This window comes from Filicampus tigris, chromosome 8 (assembly GCF_054856515.1).
Source record: "Filicampus tigris isolate MCC_2025a chromosome 8, RoL_Ftig_1.0, whole genome shotgun sequence".
Lineage (NCBI taxonomy): Eukaryota > Metazoa > Chordata > Actinopteri > Syngnathiformes > Syngnathidae > Filicampus > Filicampus tigris.
Genome location: NC_141224.1, coordinates 24,114,612 through 24,127,307, shown reverse-complemented (window position 1 = coordinate 24,127,307; position 12,696 = coordinate 24,114,612). Strand labels below are relative to the sequence as shown.

General features: G+C 40.8%; 1 protein-coding gene across 2 annotated transcripts in view; it reads left to right on the top strand.

Moving 5' to 3' along the window:
- Positions 1-618: 618 nt before the first annotated feature.
- The window catches only part of atad2 (ATPase family AAA domain containing 2), a 28,788-nt gene continuing 16,710 nt past the window's right edge, over positions 619-12,696 (top strand). The window contains exons 1-11 of one of the 2 annotated variants that reach the window (XM_086038917.1): positions 619-978; positions 4,697-4,818; positions 5,127-5,173; positions 5,289-5,454; positions 5,652-5,724; positions 5,916-5,994; positions 9,104-9,280; positions 9,373-9,511; positions 9,762-9,776; positions 9,995-10,108; positions 10,313-10,421. In XM_086038917.1, coding sequence (XP_085895043.1) covers positions 802-978; positions 4,697-4,818; positions 5,127-5,173; positions 5,289-5,454; positions 5,652-5,724; positions 5,916-5,994; positions 9,104-9,280; positions 9,373-9,511; positions 9,762-9,776; positions 9,995-10,108; positions 10,313-10,421 — 1,218 coding nt within the window. In that variant the 5' untranslated portion in view covers positions 619-801. The remainder of the gene's footprint in view (positions 979-4,696; positions 4,819-5,126; positions 5,174-5,288; positions 5,455-5,651; positions 5,725-5,915; positions 5,995-9,103; positions 9,281-9,372; positions 9,512-9,761; positions 9,777-9,994; positions 10,109-10,312; positions 10,422-12,696) is intronic. The other variant, XM_086038918.1, reaches the window with a different exon arrangement.

Sequence of the window (12,696 nt, the reverse complement as noted above, 5' to 3'; positions counted from 1 at the left end):
GACATCCCTTGGCACATTAGATGAAAGTGGGTTTCCTGCAAAATCTCTTGTCAGCACTTGAGTTCATCCAAAAACTCGTAACTGAAGTCATCTTGATCCATTGGGATGCTTGAGATGACACCTCTTTAACAATAACTTGGCCTCTACAGCATTTTTACGTAATGTCCCCCCTTTTCTGACTAGGAAGGAGGCCATTTGTATTTTCTCTTGTGTTAAACAGTTACTCATTGAAATAAAATTTTGAATAGGGGGTACATACTGTGTGAGTTTTTTTAAATCTTAGTCAACGTCACCTTCTAGCGTTAGAACGGCCCAACTTAAAATACAAGCTTTTAACAACAGATTCGCGGTCCTTTCGTAACAGCGCGCTCCTTCTCAATAACTGCCAATAGTGGTACGTCCGGCAAATCACGCTATGTATTCTTCCGCCTAGTTGAAATTAGCGGGTACATTTCGGTCGATTCTTTTTATATATGAAGGCTGGCGGTCACCAAAAGTGTAAGTATGGATTACGTAATAAAATGCTGTCAGTTTGGTAGTTTCAGGTTGCCGTTGCACTCTAAATTTGGACATCGGGTCTAGTTTTCCTCGCGGCAGCTCCTTTCTTACCCCACTACCGCTCTGATGACGTTTGTGGCGCCAGAAATCAAGGACTGAGAGGAACGCTACGCCGTATGTCGGCAGGCGCGAATTTGCGTGTATCTTTTCGATGCTGGTGACGTACAACTTTCGATGCATTGGAGTGCTGTAGTGACCGAGCGCCCGTCATTAGTGCGTTTATAACTTCGGGCTGGAGGCGACATGGTAGTGCGTGGTGGTGTTCAACCGGTGGCAACAACTCCAAACAGGAGGTCGATGGAGTTGGACACAAGCTCGGAGTTCCTCTCTATTGTTCCCGGTTTGCAGAGAAAATCCCCCCGGTCAACACGATCCTGCCGCACTCTGGATTATAGCCTGGGCAGCCTCAAACACAACCGAGTGAGTGTGAGATAAACTCGTTAAGATGCATGTTGGACAGAGTGTATTATACAGTATGTTAACGGCACTTGCTGCTCAGCTGTTGATAGCCGGCCAAGCTCTACTGTCAAACTGACAGTAGTGGTCAAATAGCACCCCGCTGTTTATATTTTACGCAGTGGTTATTTGTACTCACCAACTAGTCAACATCTCATACGGGTAAAGACTGTGGCAGTCGAGCCCTCAAACTAAGTTTTCAAGTACGGTCATCATCACTTAAGCGTATTCACGAGCGAGTCAATGGTGTTTTTATGTCAATCCTTCATCTTGTCATCCGTGGCAGTCTTTCTTAATTTAATACAAGTGAGGACAATGCTCATTTCAACTCAACATAATGAGATCACAGTAGATTAGTTTGAATTGTGAGATTTCCCACCGGTCAACGGTCTTTTTTTCTTTATGCTTTGAATGCAAAGGACATGTGTCCACTGTGCTCTACAGAAATCCTCTCCAGTCGGTTTCAGCCAAAGCTTGTTGACGGAACGCCCCGTTCGAAGAACAGGAACGCCCCTTCCTAACGTGTAGACCGAGGGCTCAAAGACGGCTTAGTTTTTTAATTCCGATCAGCAATAAATTATTGTATATTCACACCTATATTTTGTACTTGTACATGTACAACTGTAAATGTTTTATTAAAGAGTATTTAACGAAAGGAAGCGGGGATGATATGACGTCACGCAACGCCCTAGCCTGTTTGGATTATACAGGCGGAAATGGCGAGCGTCAGCCAATCACAAATAAAGACTACTCCACGGTGGAGCAACCACGAAGACGCCCCCTCTCCAATATCAAGTTTTCGTAGAAGGCTTGTATATATTTTATGGATCTGTATATATATGTATATATATACATATATATGTATATATATATATGTATATATATGTATATATATATATATATATATATATATATATATATATATATATATATATATATATATATATATATAAACTAAAATAAAAGAATCGCTCAAAATTTAATCACAAAACGATTTTTAACAGTCATATCTATTGTATATTTATTTACTTTAATTTTTTGTCTTCTGGCACTAATAAAACACTGATTGGACAAAAATAGTTATTAGTGAAAAAGTCAAAATTATCCATCCATCCATCTAGGGCTGGGCCGATAATTAGATATCGATATGTATCGCGAATGAGACGTGATCGATACCAATAGAAAATGCCTTCGATAAAACGTTCAATAGAAAAAAGAAAAACAAACCCGATCACAGCATGGTGCGTGATGTAGGCAGCGCGCTTCCGCCTCCAAACATGAAGAAGAAGCATTTAAACCAACAAGAAGTAGCTGTTTGTTTACTCAACGGAGGATGCTCACGGGCCCGGCGGCCGTGCGCTACGCTCGCGTCCAGCGGGCAAGCGCCATAACTTTGCTCAAATAAATGACCACTCGACTCAGTACAACTCTTACAATTAAATTATACTATGCATGATAACCCTATTAAAAACCTGCGGATGGAGCCATGGTGTACAAGTAGAGGAGTTCTTGTCTTTGACATGCTAGCAGTAGTTAGCCTTATCCGACACCGGCATCGCACTCGAGGTAAAATCAAGCAAGTAAAATATGAATGGACTATGGCAATAATGAGTCCGCCAAAAAGATAAAGTAGTCCTAAAACGGTTGGTCAACGATGATGTAGGCACTGCAAGGGTATTCGTTCACTTACATTGGATGAACATTGAATGAAGGCTAATATGTGTCAACAACTGCTTTGGGGTAGACCTAATGCACGATGTACAAAAAACAGTTAACTGTTATTTAAAGGTAAGGTTTAAAACAAAATCAATAATTAGCAGTATTGACTGATATGAAATACTTAGATTGCAACAGTTTTTCAAACATTTCTCAGCACATTTTCTTTAAAATGGAGTTTATTTCATCTTTATATCGACACTTATATCGTGATATACTTTTCAGTCATATCGCCCAGCCCTACAGCCATCCATTATCTATATCGCTTGTCCTCACAAGGGCTGCGGGGCGTGCTGGAGCCTTTCCCAGCTGTCTTCGGGCAGTAAGCGGGGGCCACCCTGAATTGGTTGCCAGCCAATCGCAGGGCACACAGAGACAAACAATCACACACACTCACAATCACACCTAGGGGCAATTTAGAGAGTCCATTCAACTTAGCATGCATGTTTTTGGAATGTGGGAGGAAACCGGAGTACCCGGAGAAAACGCACGCAGGCACGGGGAGAACATGCAAACTCCACACAGGGATGCCGGGGCCGGGATCGAACCCACGACCTCTGAACTGTGAGGCGGACGTGCTAACCAGTCGACCACCATGCAGCTCGTCAAAATTATTATATTTTCAAATTGTTTTTGGTTAAGTTACATAAAGTTACTGTTTGGAACAAGGACAAAATGCAGATGTTAAAATAAAAACATCTTTTGATATAAAATGAGTCATTCGTTTTGTTAAAAAAAGATTTTTAAAAAATTCAATCGAAATCAGGAACTGAAAGTCAACAATCAAATCGGAGCTTGAGTGAATCGTTACATCCCTAGTTTAAACCACAGTAATATATTTATCATATCATTATTGAGATAAAATTTTGGCCATATCGTACAGGCCTGGATCATGATCAAGCTTCTTCAGAGCTTGTTGATGAGCTAATCATTTGAAACAGGTGTGTTGCAAGAGGGAGACAGGCAGGACAGTGGCCTTTGAGGACCGGAGCTGGACATGCCTGAGCTAAGAGTTTGGTTTTCAGCTATGTTCATTTGGCAGCTTTTCTAATCAAAACGCTTTCGTAGCTGTAATAAACCTCCTTGTTAGCATTAATTGTAATGAGCAGCAACTTCATTTGAGCCGCCGTGGCTGAATTACTTTTTCACCACAAATGTCCCCTTTATGCTTCACGTTTCAAGTGGGACTAAATTCAAGTCAAATGCTCGGACAACTGTTACTCAAAACTTCTTTGCAGTGATGTCAATGTCAGTAGTAGCCTCCCTAGTACAACCACCACCACCCCCCCCCCCGCGGAGGTAATATACTGCTGCAAAGAATGCTAGGAAAGTACACAACTTTTGTTTGTTTATAGTTTATATGCATGTTTATGTACATTTGTTTGTTAGTTGATGTACAGTTTATATACATAACTTGCTAAATATTAGAGAGACCTATATGCTTTTTTTCGGGCCGATACTGATTATTAGTAGTCAAGGAGGCCGATAACCGATATTTCGAGCCGATATTCATTTTCAGTGAAAATGCAAATATTGTCATCAAAACCTAAAGAAAATGGACTCTTAACTTTGTTGTAACATCTTTAAGCATGTTTATTGAACAATGTTTCAGGTTTGCTTAATGGTGATTTTTATTTCTAAAATCATTACAAAACATTTATGACAGTATACATCTCTGTGATAACATTCTAACAAAAAGTTCAGGGAGCACCCAGGATTGTCAGCATCTCTTAAAAAGGATAAAAAAAAACCCGTCAACAATAGCTCCATGTAGTTTTCTACAGTAAATTTCAAAATGACAGAAATGTTAAACTTTCACATATCTTTGTTTTGATTTGCACAATTTTAAATTGATTTATTAGAGTTTGGAAAAAGGCCGATACCGATATTTGTCAAAAAGCCAAATATCGCCCGGCCGATAATCGGTCTATCCCTACTAAATATAAACTCATTTTGTGACTCCTAGGGAGATGGTGAGCAGCAGTCGGGAAGCTGTCTCCACGACTACCCAAAGACCAGAGGCCAACGGGTCAAACTAGAGGTCTCCTTTAGTGACATGCAACCGAAGGCCGGAGGCTACGCCACAAGGTGAGATAGGCTGATATTCTCCCAGCTTGCCGGTGATGCGGGTTGAAGTCGACCCAAGAATCTCCCGGCTTCAAACGTAGCTTTTGAGGGCTCACGGGTAGAAAGCCACCAGCCGTGACCAGAGTGAAGTTGTCCACCCGCCTCTTTGTTGTGATTTTCACTACTATTGTTGAAGTGAATTTTAGGTGACTCTCAAATTCACTTTTCAAAGCTAAAATGAGCCATTGACATTAATTCAAGGGCAGCATGTAACATCGATCTTTATTGTGGCTGGCTTTTGCATCCATTCAACCGTTTTGTGCGTTTAGGAAATCCTCCAGGCTACAGAAGTCATCCTGCGACAAACTGCAAGGGGGTACGTTCGGCAAGACAATTCTCCCTTTTCCCACATACATCATGTTTATCAGCCATGTGTTTTGGGGACGGTATGTTCTCCCAGGCCACCAACCTGGTTTCTGTTCATGTTCAAGATGTTCCAGACGAGGTAGAAGGTACTTCCACTCCGAAAAGAAGTCGCGTTAACTTAAGGAGCCCCGAAGACGAGGAGGAACACTCTTTACGACGTAGTTCCAGACTCACCCAGCACAAATTTAATTCCCGGAATCAGTCTGTCCTCTATGACCGCCTCATCACCAAGTGAGTTTCAGAACATTTTTGCCACGCCGATGACGATATTAAAAAACGAATTCACAGAATCGAATTCGGTGACCTGTAAATCACCCAATCAACCTCAGTTCACGTCACAATTTACTTCCCTAAAAAGGTGATTTGATTTGAAGAGGGTCTGTTATTAAACAGTGGCTCTCTGCACTTTCCTTCTGTGATGCCCTTAGTACGGCTGAGGCTGTTCTGCAAAAGATGGACGACATGAAGAAGCTGCGACGCAGATTGAGCAATGAAGAGCAGGTAATGACACCGAATGAAAAGACTTTGAACATTGCACGATGGAACCCCCGGTGTTTCTATTTACTAAATGGCATCACAGTGGGAGGTTCGCGCTTTACTTTGCCATAATTAGTGTAACCATTCCACTAACTTGATGTTTAATTAGTCTAATCGTTCCAGTGAATTGATGCAAAATTGTTTTCCTTGAGCAGCTGGGTGTATATACGAGAGGCAGAGTGAGGCAATCTCTGAAGACCAATGTGGATATTAAGGACGCCAAGGAACTCCAAGGTGAGGGCCTAATGCTTTGTGCACATAATCGCTTTTGATAAGAATCGGGGTTATGTATTTAGGCATTCCGCCCGCACTTGTTGTGATGTGTTAATGGGGTTGGATCACCAAATTTAGCCCATTTATCCGTGTAATCTATGCCCCTATCGTGGGGTTGGGAGACCCCGACCCAAACACGGGCGACTGAATGCACAGTTGAAAGGAAATAAATCCAATATCAATTTACTTTTGACTTACTTTTTCAAATGTATTTATTTTATTTAAACATTGACAGTGGATATTAGCAAACAATTTCATGTAAATATGACAGATTATAGCCGTTAGTCCCTAGGGAGGTTGATGTAACATTTGAAGTGTACATGTGCGATCTTTACTGAGCATCAACAAAAGTACTCTCAAGCATTTTTTCCAATGTTTAGTAATCTTTGCAATGCCACAAGAAAGCAAGGAGGGGGGAAAACAAGGAGTGTAATTTTAATATAAAATATTCATCCGTTAATAAATGAGCAGATTCTTCATTTTTAGTAACAATAGCTGCTTTCAAAACATCCATCCGTCCATTATCTGCAATAGAAATAAAATGTTTCAGTATTTATGTGTCTTAATTCCTGCCTGACAAAATGAAGTGAAGTGGGACGCTGACCTTGTATTGTAGTGTTACATTGTATTGATGGACAGGAATCTTTTGCATATCGCTGGCATCGGGCCGAAACCTCCTATTTCACAATCTGGCAAATTTGATATTTTTCACAAATCTATATCATTGGTCAGCCTACATGCGTGGGCGTTATTTGTTCAAATTGTTGACCAATCTTAATTGTTAAAAATGCATGGCTTGGTCTCTTTGACAAAGCAATGTTAATGGTTGAACAATAAGGATGTAATGATTCACTCAAGCCCTGATACGATTCAATGTTCGATTTTCAGTTCCCGATTTTTGATTCGATTCGATTTTTTAAAAATTGCTACCATGCTTTGTCTTTGTGCACTAGTGTGGTTCTGCAGTCATCCACTCGCAACACGCAATGATGTTTGGCACAATAATTTGATCTACACATTCAAAATGTGCTGTGCATCTGGAATGAAAAAATGTTTCAAGACATAATTTCCTAGGTGAATTTAATCAACTTGATTTGTCGATTAATTGATTCGATTAATGTGGGCGAATCGATTTTAAATCGATTTTCGATTCATAGATTTTCGATTCATCGTTACATAATTACCTATTGAAAAATGCTGGTTTTGTAGTCTCCTGAAAAGTGATGATTTTGGAGGGACAAGGACTCCGCCCGACACCAGCCTATATATCTGATGGCGGTGAGGGTGTCATGAGGCGAAGTCATGACATGAAGTGCCTCTTGGATTTATTAAGTTTGATTCAGCTGATTGCATAGAATTGATAGTTGATGAAACGTATAGTGATACAATTGAGTCAAAATGAAGTGCAGTGTTTGGCTGCAACTGTCAGAGGCGCTGTTTATTGAGTACATGACATCAGCTGTGGAAAGTTGTCATGTGTCTCCGCTAGGTTTGTCAAAAATATCGATACTTCGGTACTTACTCGATACTAAACATTTTGAACGGATACAATAATAGCTTGCTGTGGCATCAATATTACCGATACCAAATCACTGACTTCGATACCAACAGCGCTTTGCCAACGTCTGCTTCTAATGGTCTGCTGCTCCCGCACACACTGCGGAAGCCCGCCCCCCAAAGCCTGCCTGCTCGGGCCGGGCCGGCTTGGCTGGCTCATTCGGCCGACGCCGAGCCATAGAATGACGCGTTGCGGCTCATGGCCCAAAGTCAGAATCGGCTAAGTACGTCTAATGGCAACATTGAACCAACAAGTTCAAAACTCAAATGCACATATCCAGCAAATATGTACATACATACACTGTACATACATATGCATCATATGTTTACATAGACTGCTTAGATTAGATAGACTTCCTTGCTTGCCCATAAAATGCAGCGTTGTGTTTGTCATATATATTTTCTTTCTAAAGCAAGACAAGGTTAGCCAAGTGTTCAGTAGCATGTTTTCAGTAACAGCCTCATTATTGTATTGTCTTGAACTTCTCAAAAATAAAGCTCTTGTGAAAAATAATACGAGATAATAATGCAAAAAAATGTATTAAAATAAATACTGGTTAAAAACAGCCCTTTGCGTAATCCATGGTAAAGTTCACAAATAGTAAAAAGTTCATGAAATTGAAGAACAGAGAAGTTCATGTGATTTGTCCAAAAATAAATCCTTCTACTTTTTTTGTTAAGAATCGGAATTGCGAATCGTTTGGAACCAGAATCGAATCAAAACATCGGAACTGGAATCATCCAAATTCAAACGATGCCCAACCCTACCTGCTACTGTTCTGGATAGCCAATAACTGAGTATTTTAATTTTTTTTTTTTATTGTTACTATTATTATTATCTGTGACTTGTTGGCTTGCCTTAATAGATAAACATGTGGGTCTAGATACTCAGACAACTTCCAGATTTTGTTGTCAATTCATGTCACTGAAAGTGGTGGGTGTTATTCTTTTTCACTACCTCAAACAACTTGAAAATGATGTGCCATTGGTGTTGCACAGTATGGTTATTTCTTTGCACTAGTTCAGACAATTTACAGATGAATTATTGTTTGTTTTGTTCTTTGCACTACTTTTTCCTTTGTTTTGCACTACCCCAGGCTCAGACAACTTAAAATGTGTTCCAGGCATTGACTGTACAGAGGGTTGTCGAAGTTAAATACTGAAGTTGTACTATTTCTTTGCACTACCTCTTAAAAAAAACTATTGTAATTTTACAGTAAAAAAAAAAAAAGCCTGTGCTTGAATTTGTTCCGTGTGGTATCGAAATGGTATCGAGTATCGATACTGAACTGGGTATCGGTATCGAAGTTGAAATTCTAGTATCGTGACAAGCCTAGTCCCCGCTAAGATTCTCAGGACTGAATTATTCTGATGAATATGACTAGGTTATAGAAACACGACCCCAGGGCCCTGCGAAAATAAAAATGAACGAGTCTATTCATTTCTGGTTAACGGAAATGTCGTCAAATAGCCATCCCTAACACCGTGTTTATTTTCACATCGGGGGATGAAGACGATCACGATGAAGAGGATGAAGATGATGATGAGGATGACGACGATGATGATAACGATGAGGAGGACATTGAGGACGACATTGAAGACGATGAGGACGCTGTTGACGAAGACAACCAGAGGCGTTATGAATTTAGACAGCGAAAAAATGTTGTTCTTTACCAGGCACCGCAAGATGGTAACTTCTTCTTTTCAACATGACCGCGTTGTAAGTTTTGCGCACCAGCATGTTCGAGGTTCAAAATGTACTTTATTTTGTCAATATGTCAGAGCCCAGAGAAGCGAGAGAGACCAGAGTGCCCAGAAAGCGTAGCATGTACTTTAAGGACCACTCGTCCCCTACCAGACGCAGATTTCCCTTCGGCTCCGCAGCCCCTCAGAGCCCGTACAACAGGAGGAGGACCAGCAGGTCAGTAGGACAAGAGCTTACGCAAATAACACTGTCAAACTGTCTAATTTTCAAAAATTGTCATTCTGTTAAGAACTTTTGGAACGCACTATAAGTGGTTTGACTGCTACTGTCCTCTTGTCCCGTCAACATGTCAATCTTTTGCTGAACCAAGTTTCTAATGCTGCTCTCTCTGTTAGTATCAGCAATGCATGTTAATTCTATCCCACAATTTCTTTTTCTTCTCCAATTCTCTTCTCTCCACCATCAGGAGTAGTACTGAAAGGTAAGATACCACCTGCTTGTCTGTGCCACAATAAAACGGGCTAGTATGGATTTAAATCTACAGCATATTTCAAAATGACCTAAGACGTATGCGTGCATCTCGTTAGTCTGACTGCAGTTTAATGTCCTTAACAACTGCGTATAAAATATTGTATGACTTCATTACGTAATGGCTGATGTCACCAGAGGTTTGATTTGATGTCCTGATTTGCCTCACAGGAGGAGACATGCCCTCCACAGTAGTGACTCTACGTCCACTTCTTCAGAAGACGAGACTTTTCAAACGAGGAGGCGTAAGAGCAAAAATAAGAGCAGGAGCAGGTCGGCCACCAGGTGAGAGCTGGAGCACAGCATAAACGCAAATGCTCAATGGACATTATTTCACCCTCACAAGACTACTGTTGTTTTTTTGTTTGCTTTTAAGCTTTAAATGTCTTCCTGTTCCATGGTTTAACAAAGTATATTGTGGTCACAATCATAATCTGTTATGTGAATGGTTAAAAAAAAAAAAAAGATCTGTCTTTATTTTCTCCTCAGATGTCTGCCCATGAACATTGTGAAAGATGACTTGCTGGGAATTCACAAAGATCGCATGAAAACTGGAGCAAGTCTCGCTGATGTTGACCCCATGCACATAGACACAACGGTGAGGAAACAGGCACGCAAATGTAAATATTCTTCCAATTAACAACCATGCCAAATTTGAGTGATTTAAAAAAAATCACGGTATATAAAACGAGGCTGCAGAATTGTAAAAAAAATAAGCCGTTTTCTGTGCTCTCAAACACTGTGAGCATGTTTGCGGAATTTGGGGTGAATCCACGCCCCGGTTAAGTGTCAATCTAATTCCACAGATTTTTCTATACATGTTTGGGGAGCAATAAAATACCGTTTATCACCTCTGGTGGCCGTAGGGCTTTCCAGGCCACAATCTTGCTCACAAGCTAACTGGATCTCCTATATCTTTTTCAGGGCCAATACCGATTATTAATAGTTAAGGGATAGCTATTAATAACGGATATTTGGAGCCAATATTCATTTCCTGTAAAAGTGAAAATACTGTATTATAGGGATGGGCGCTCTGGCAAAATATCATCACGATTTTTTAAAAATAAAATCACAATCACGATTTTATCACCATTCTTTTTTTACATCATTTTGTTAAGAGTAATTTGCACATTTCTGACCATTTTCCTCATATAAAACATATTTAAAATGTATATAAAACTCAAAGGAAAAAAAATGACATTTTAAGCGAGCCAAGCTTTCTGTACAGGTTTTAATTTGAATAGTGACAATTTTTATCGATGTGCAGTGAATGTAAACATAACGTAAACATAAAAACACAGCTGGTAACGCGGGTCTAGTACTTTGAAGAGTCTTTCAAACCCCTCGTTTTCCACTGTTTTAATGGAAATCATGTCTTCAGCAAGGCAATAACAGAGTTCTTGCACCATTTGAAAAGTCAAATTTAATGATTTTTAAGACCTTAAAAATATCATTTAAGACCAAAACATGTCGCTACAATCTCTGTTGAAGAAAAAATTCACTGTAAACAAAGAGCTTTTTTTTCAAATAAGGAGATGAAAATAATAAAATAAGATTGAAAAAAGAACACCTTCCAACTTTTAATGTAAATCAGCTTCCATTGATAATAAGTCGTCACAACAGCCTTTCTCAAGCCAAAAGGTTGAAAAAACATCCATCCATCAATTATCCAAACCACTTAACCCCACAAGGGTCGCGGGCGTGCTGGAGCCTATCCCAGCTGATTTCGGGCAGTAGGGGCGGGGGGACACCCTGAACTGGTTGCCAGCCAATTGCAGGGCACACAGAGACAAACAAACAACCACGCTCACAATCACACCTAGGGGCAATTTAGAGTCTACAATCAGCCTACCATGCATGTTTTTGGAATGTGGGAGGAAATCCATGCAGGCACGGGCAGAGCATGCAAACGCCACACAGGAAGGCTGGGGCCGGATTCGAACCCACGATCTCTGCACTGTGAGGCGAACGTGCTAACCGGCCGACCGCCATGCTTGCAAAAATATGCACATATAATAAAAATATTTAAAAACAAAAAGTCAACGAGAAAGTCAACGGATGTTATGGCGACAGCCGACGACAATAGTTATTTACGATAACACCTATTTATTGATTTTGCCTCGCTGCCCCATCAACAGGGATAATGGAATGCGATTCAAAACAATAACGTTACTTACACTGAAATGTCCCAACATGTCGCAAACAAGCGCCGGGATTAGCCGGACGCTGCTAGCTGCTGCCACAGACTGCTGGTGTTTTTCTCCTCTCATGTGCGACTCGACGGCTTCGACACCCATTGTCCCGAACGAAAAAGTCTTTTTGCAGACTTTGCACCAGGCAGTGTAGATATTTTCACCAGGGGCCAACCACCTCTTAAATAAACAATCTTCCATCCATTTAGCTTGGAGGCTGCCTCTGGCTACCATGTGTCTGATATCCGTTTGCTTTGCCTGTCTGCGCTGACGTCCGAACCGAACAGACTTTCCGCTATAGCTTCCCACTATCCAAACAAACAGGGAGGCGGGGGGTGTCACGCACAGTGCACTGTGCGTGCTGCGAAGGGTTGGTCGGGTATACGAGTCAGCGGCTTTGCGGGGGGGTTGATCTGTATCGTTTTTACTGGCACTAAGCAACCTTGAGGAGGATGGGAGCAACCCTGGCAAACCAAAAAAAAAATTACAAATGTCCTGAATTGCTTTACGGCATACTCACTTCCTCCTTTCGCTATAAGGATGGAAGTCTATTCGAACGTCTACGCACTATTACTGTTGTCATGGGAGAAGCCCCAAAACAAACAAAAAAACTAAAGTATTTGAACAAAATTAGATTGATTACCTCATTGCTATTCATCATTGCGAGAGCTCAGAACCACT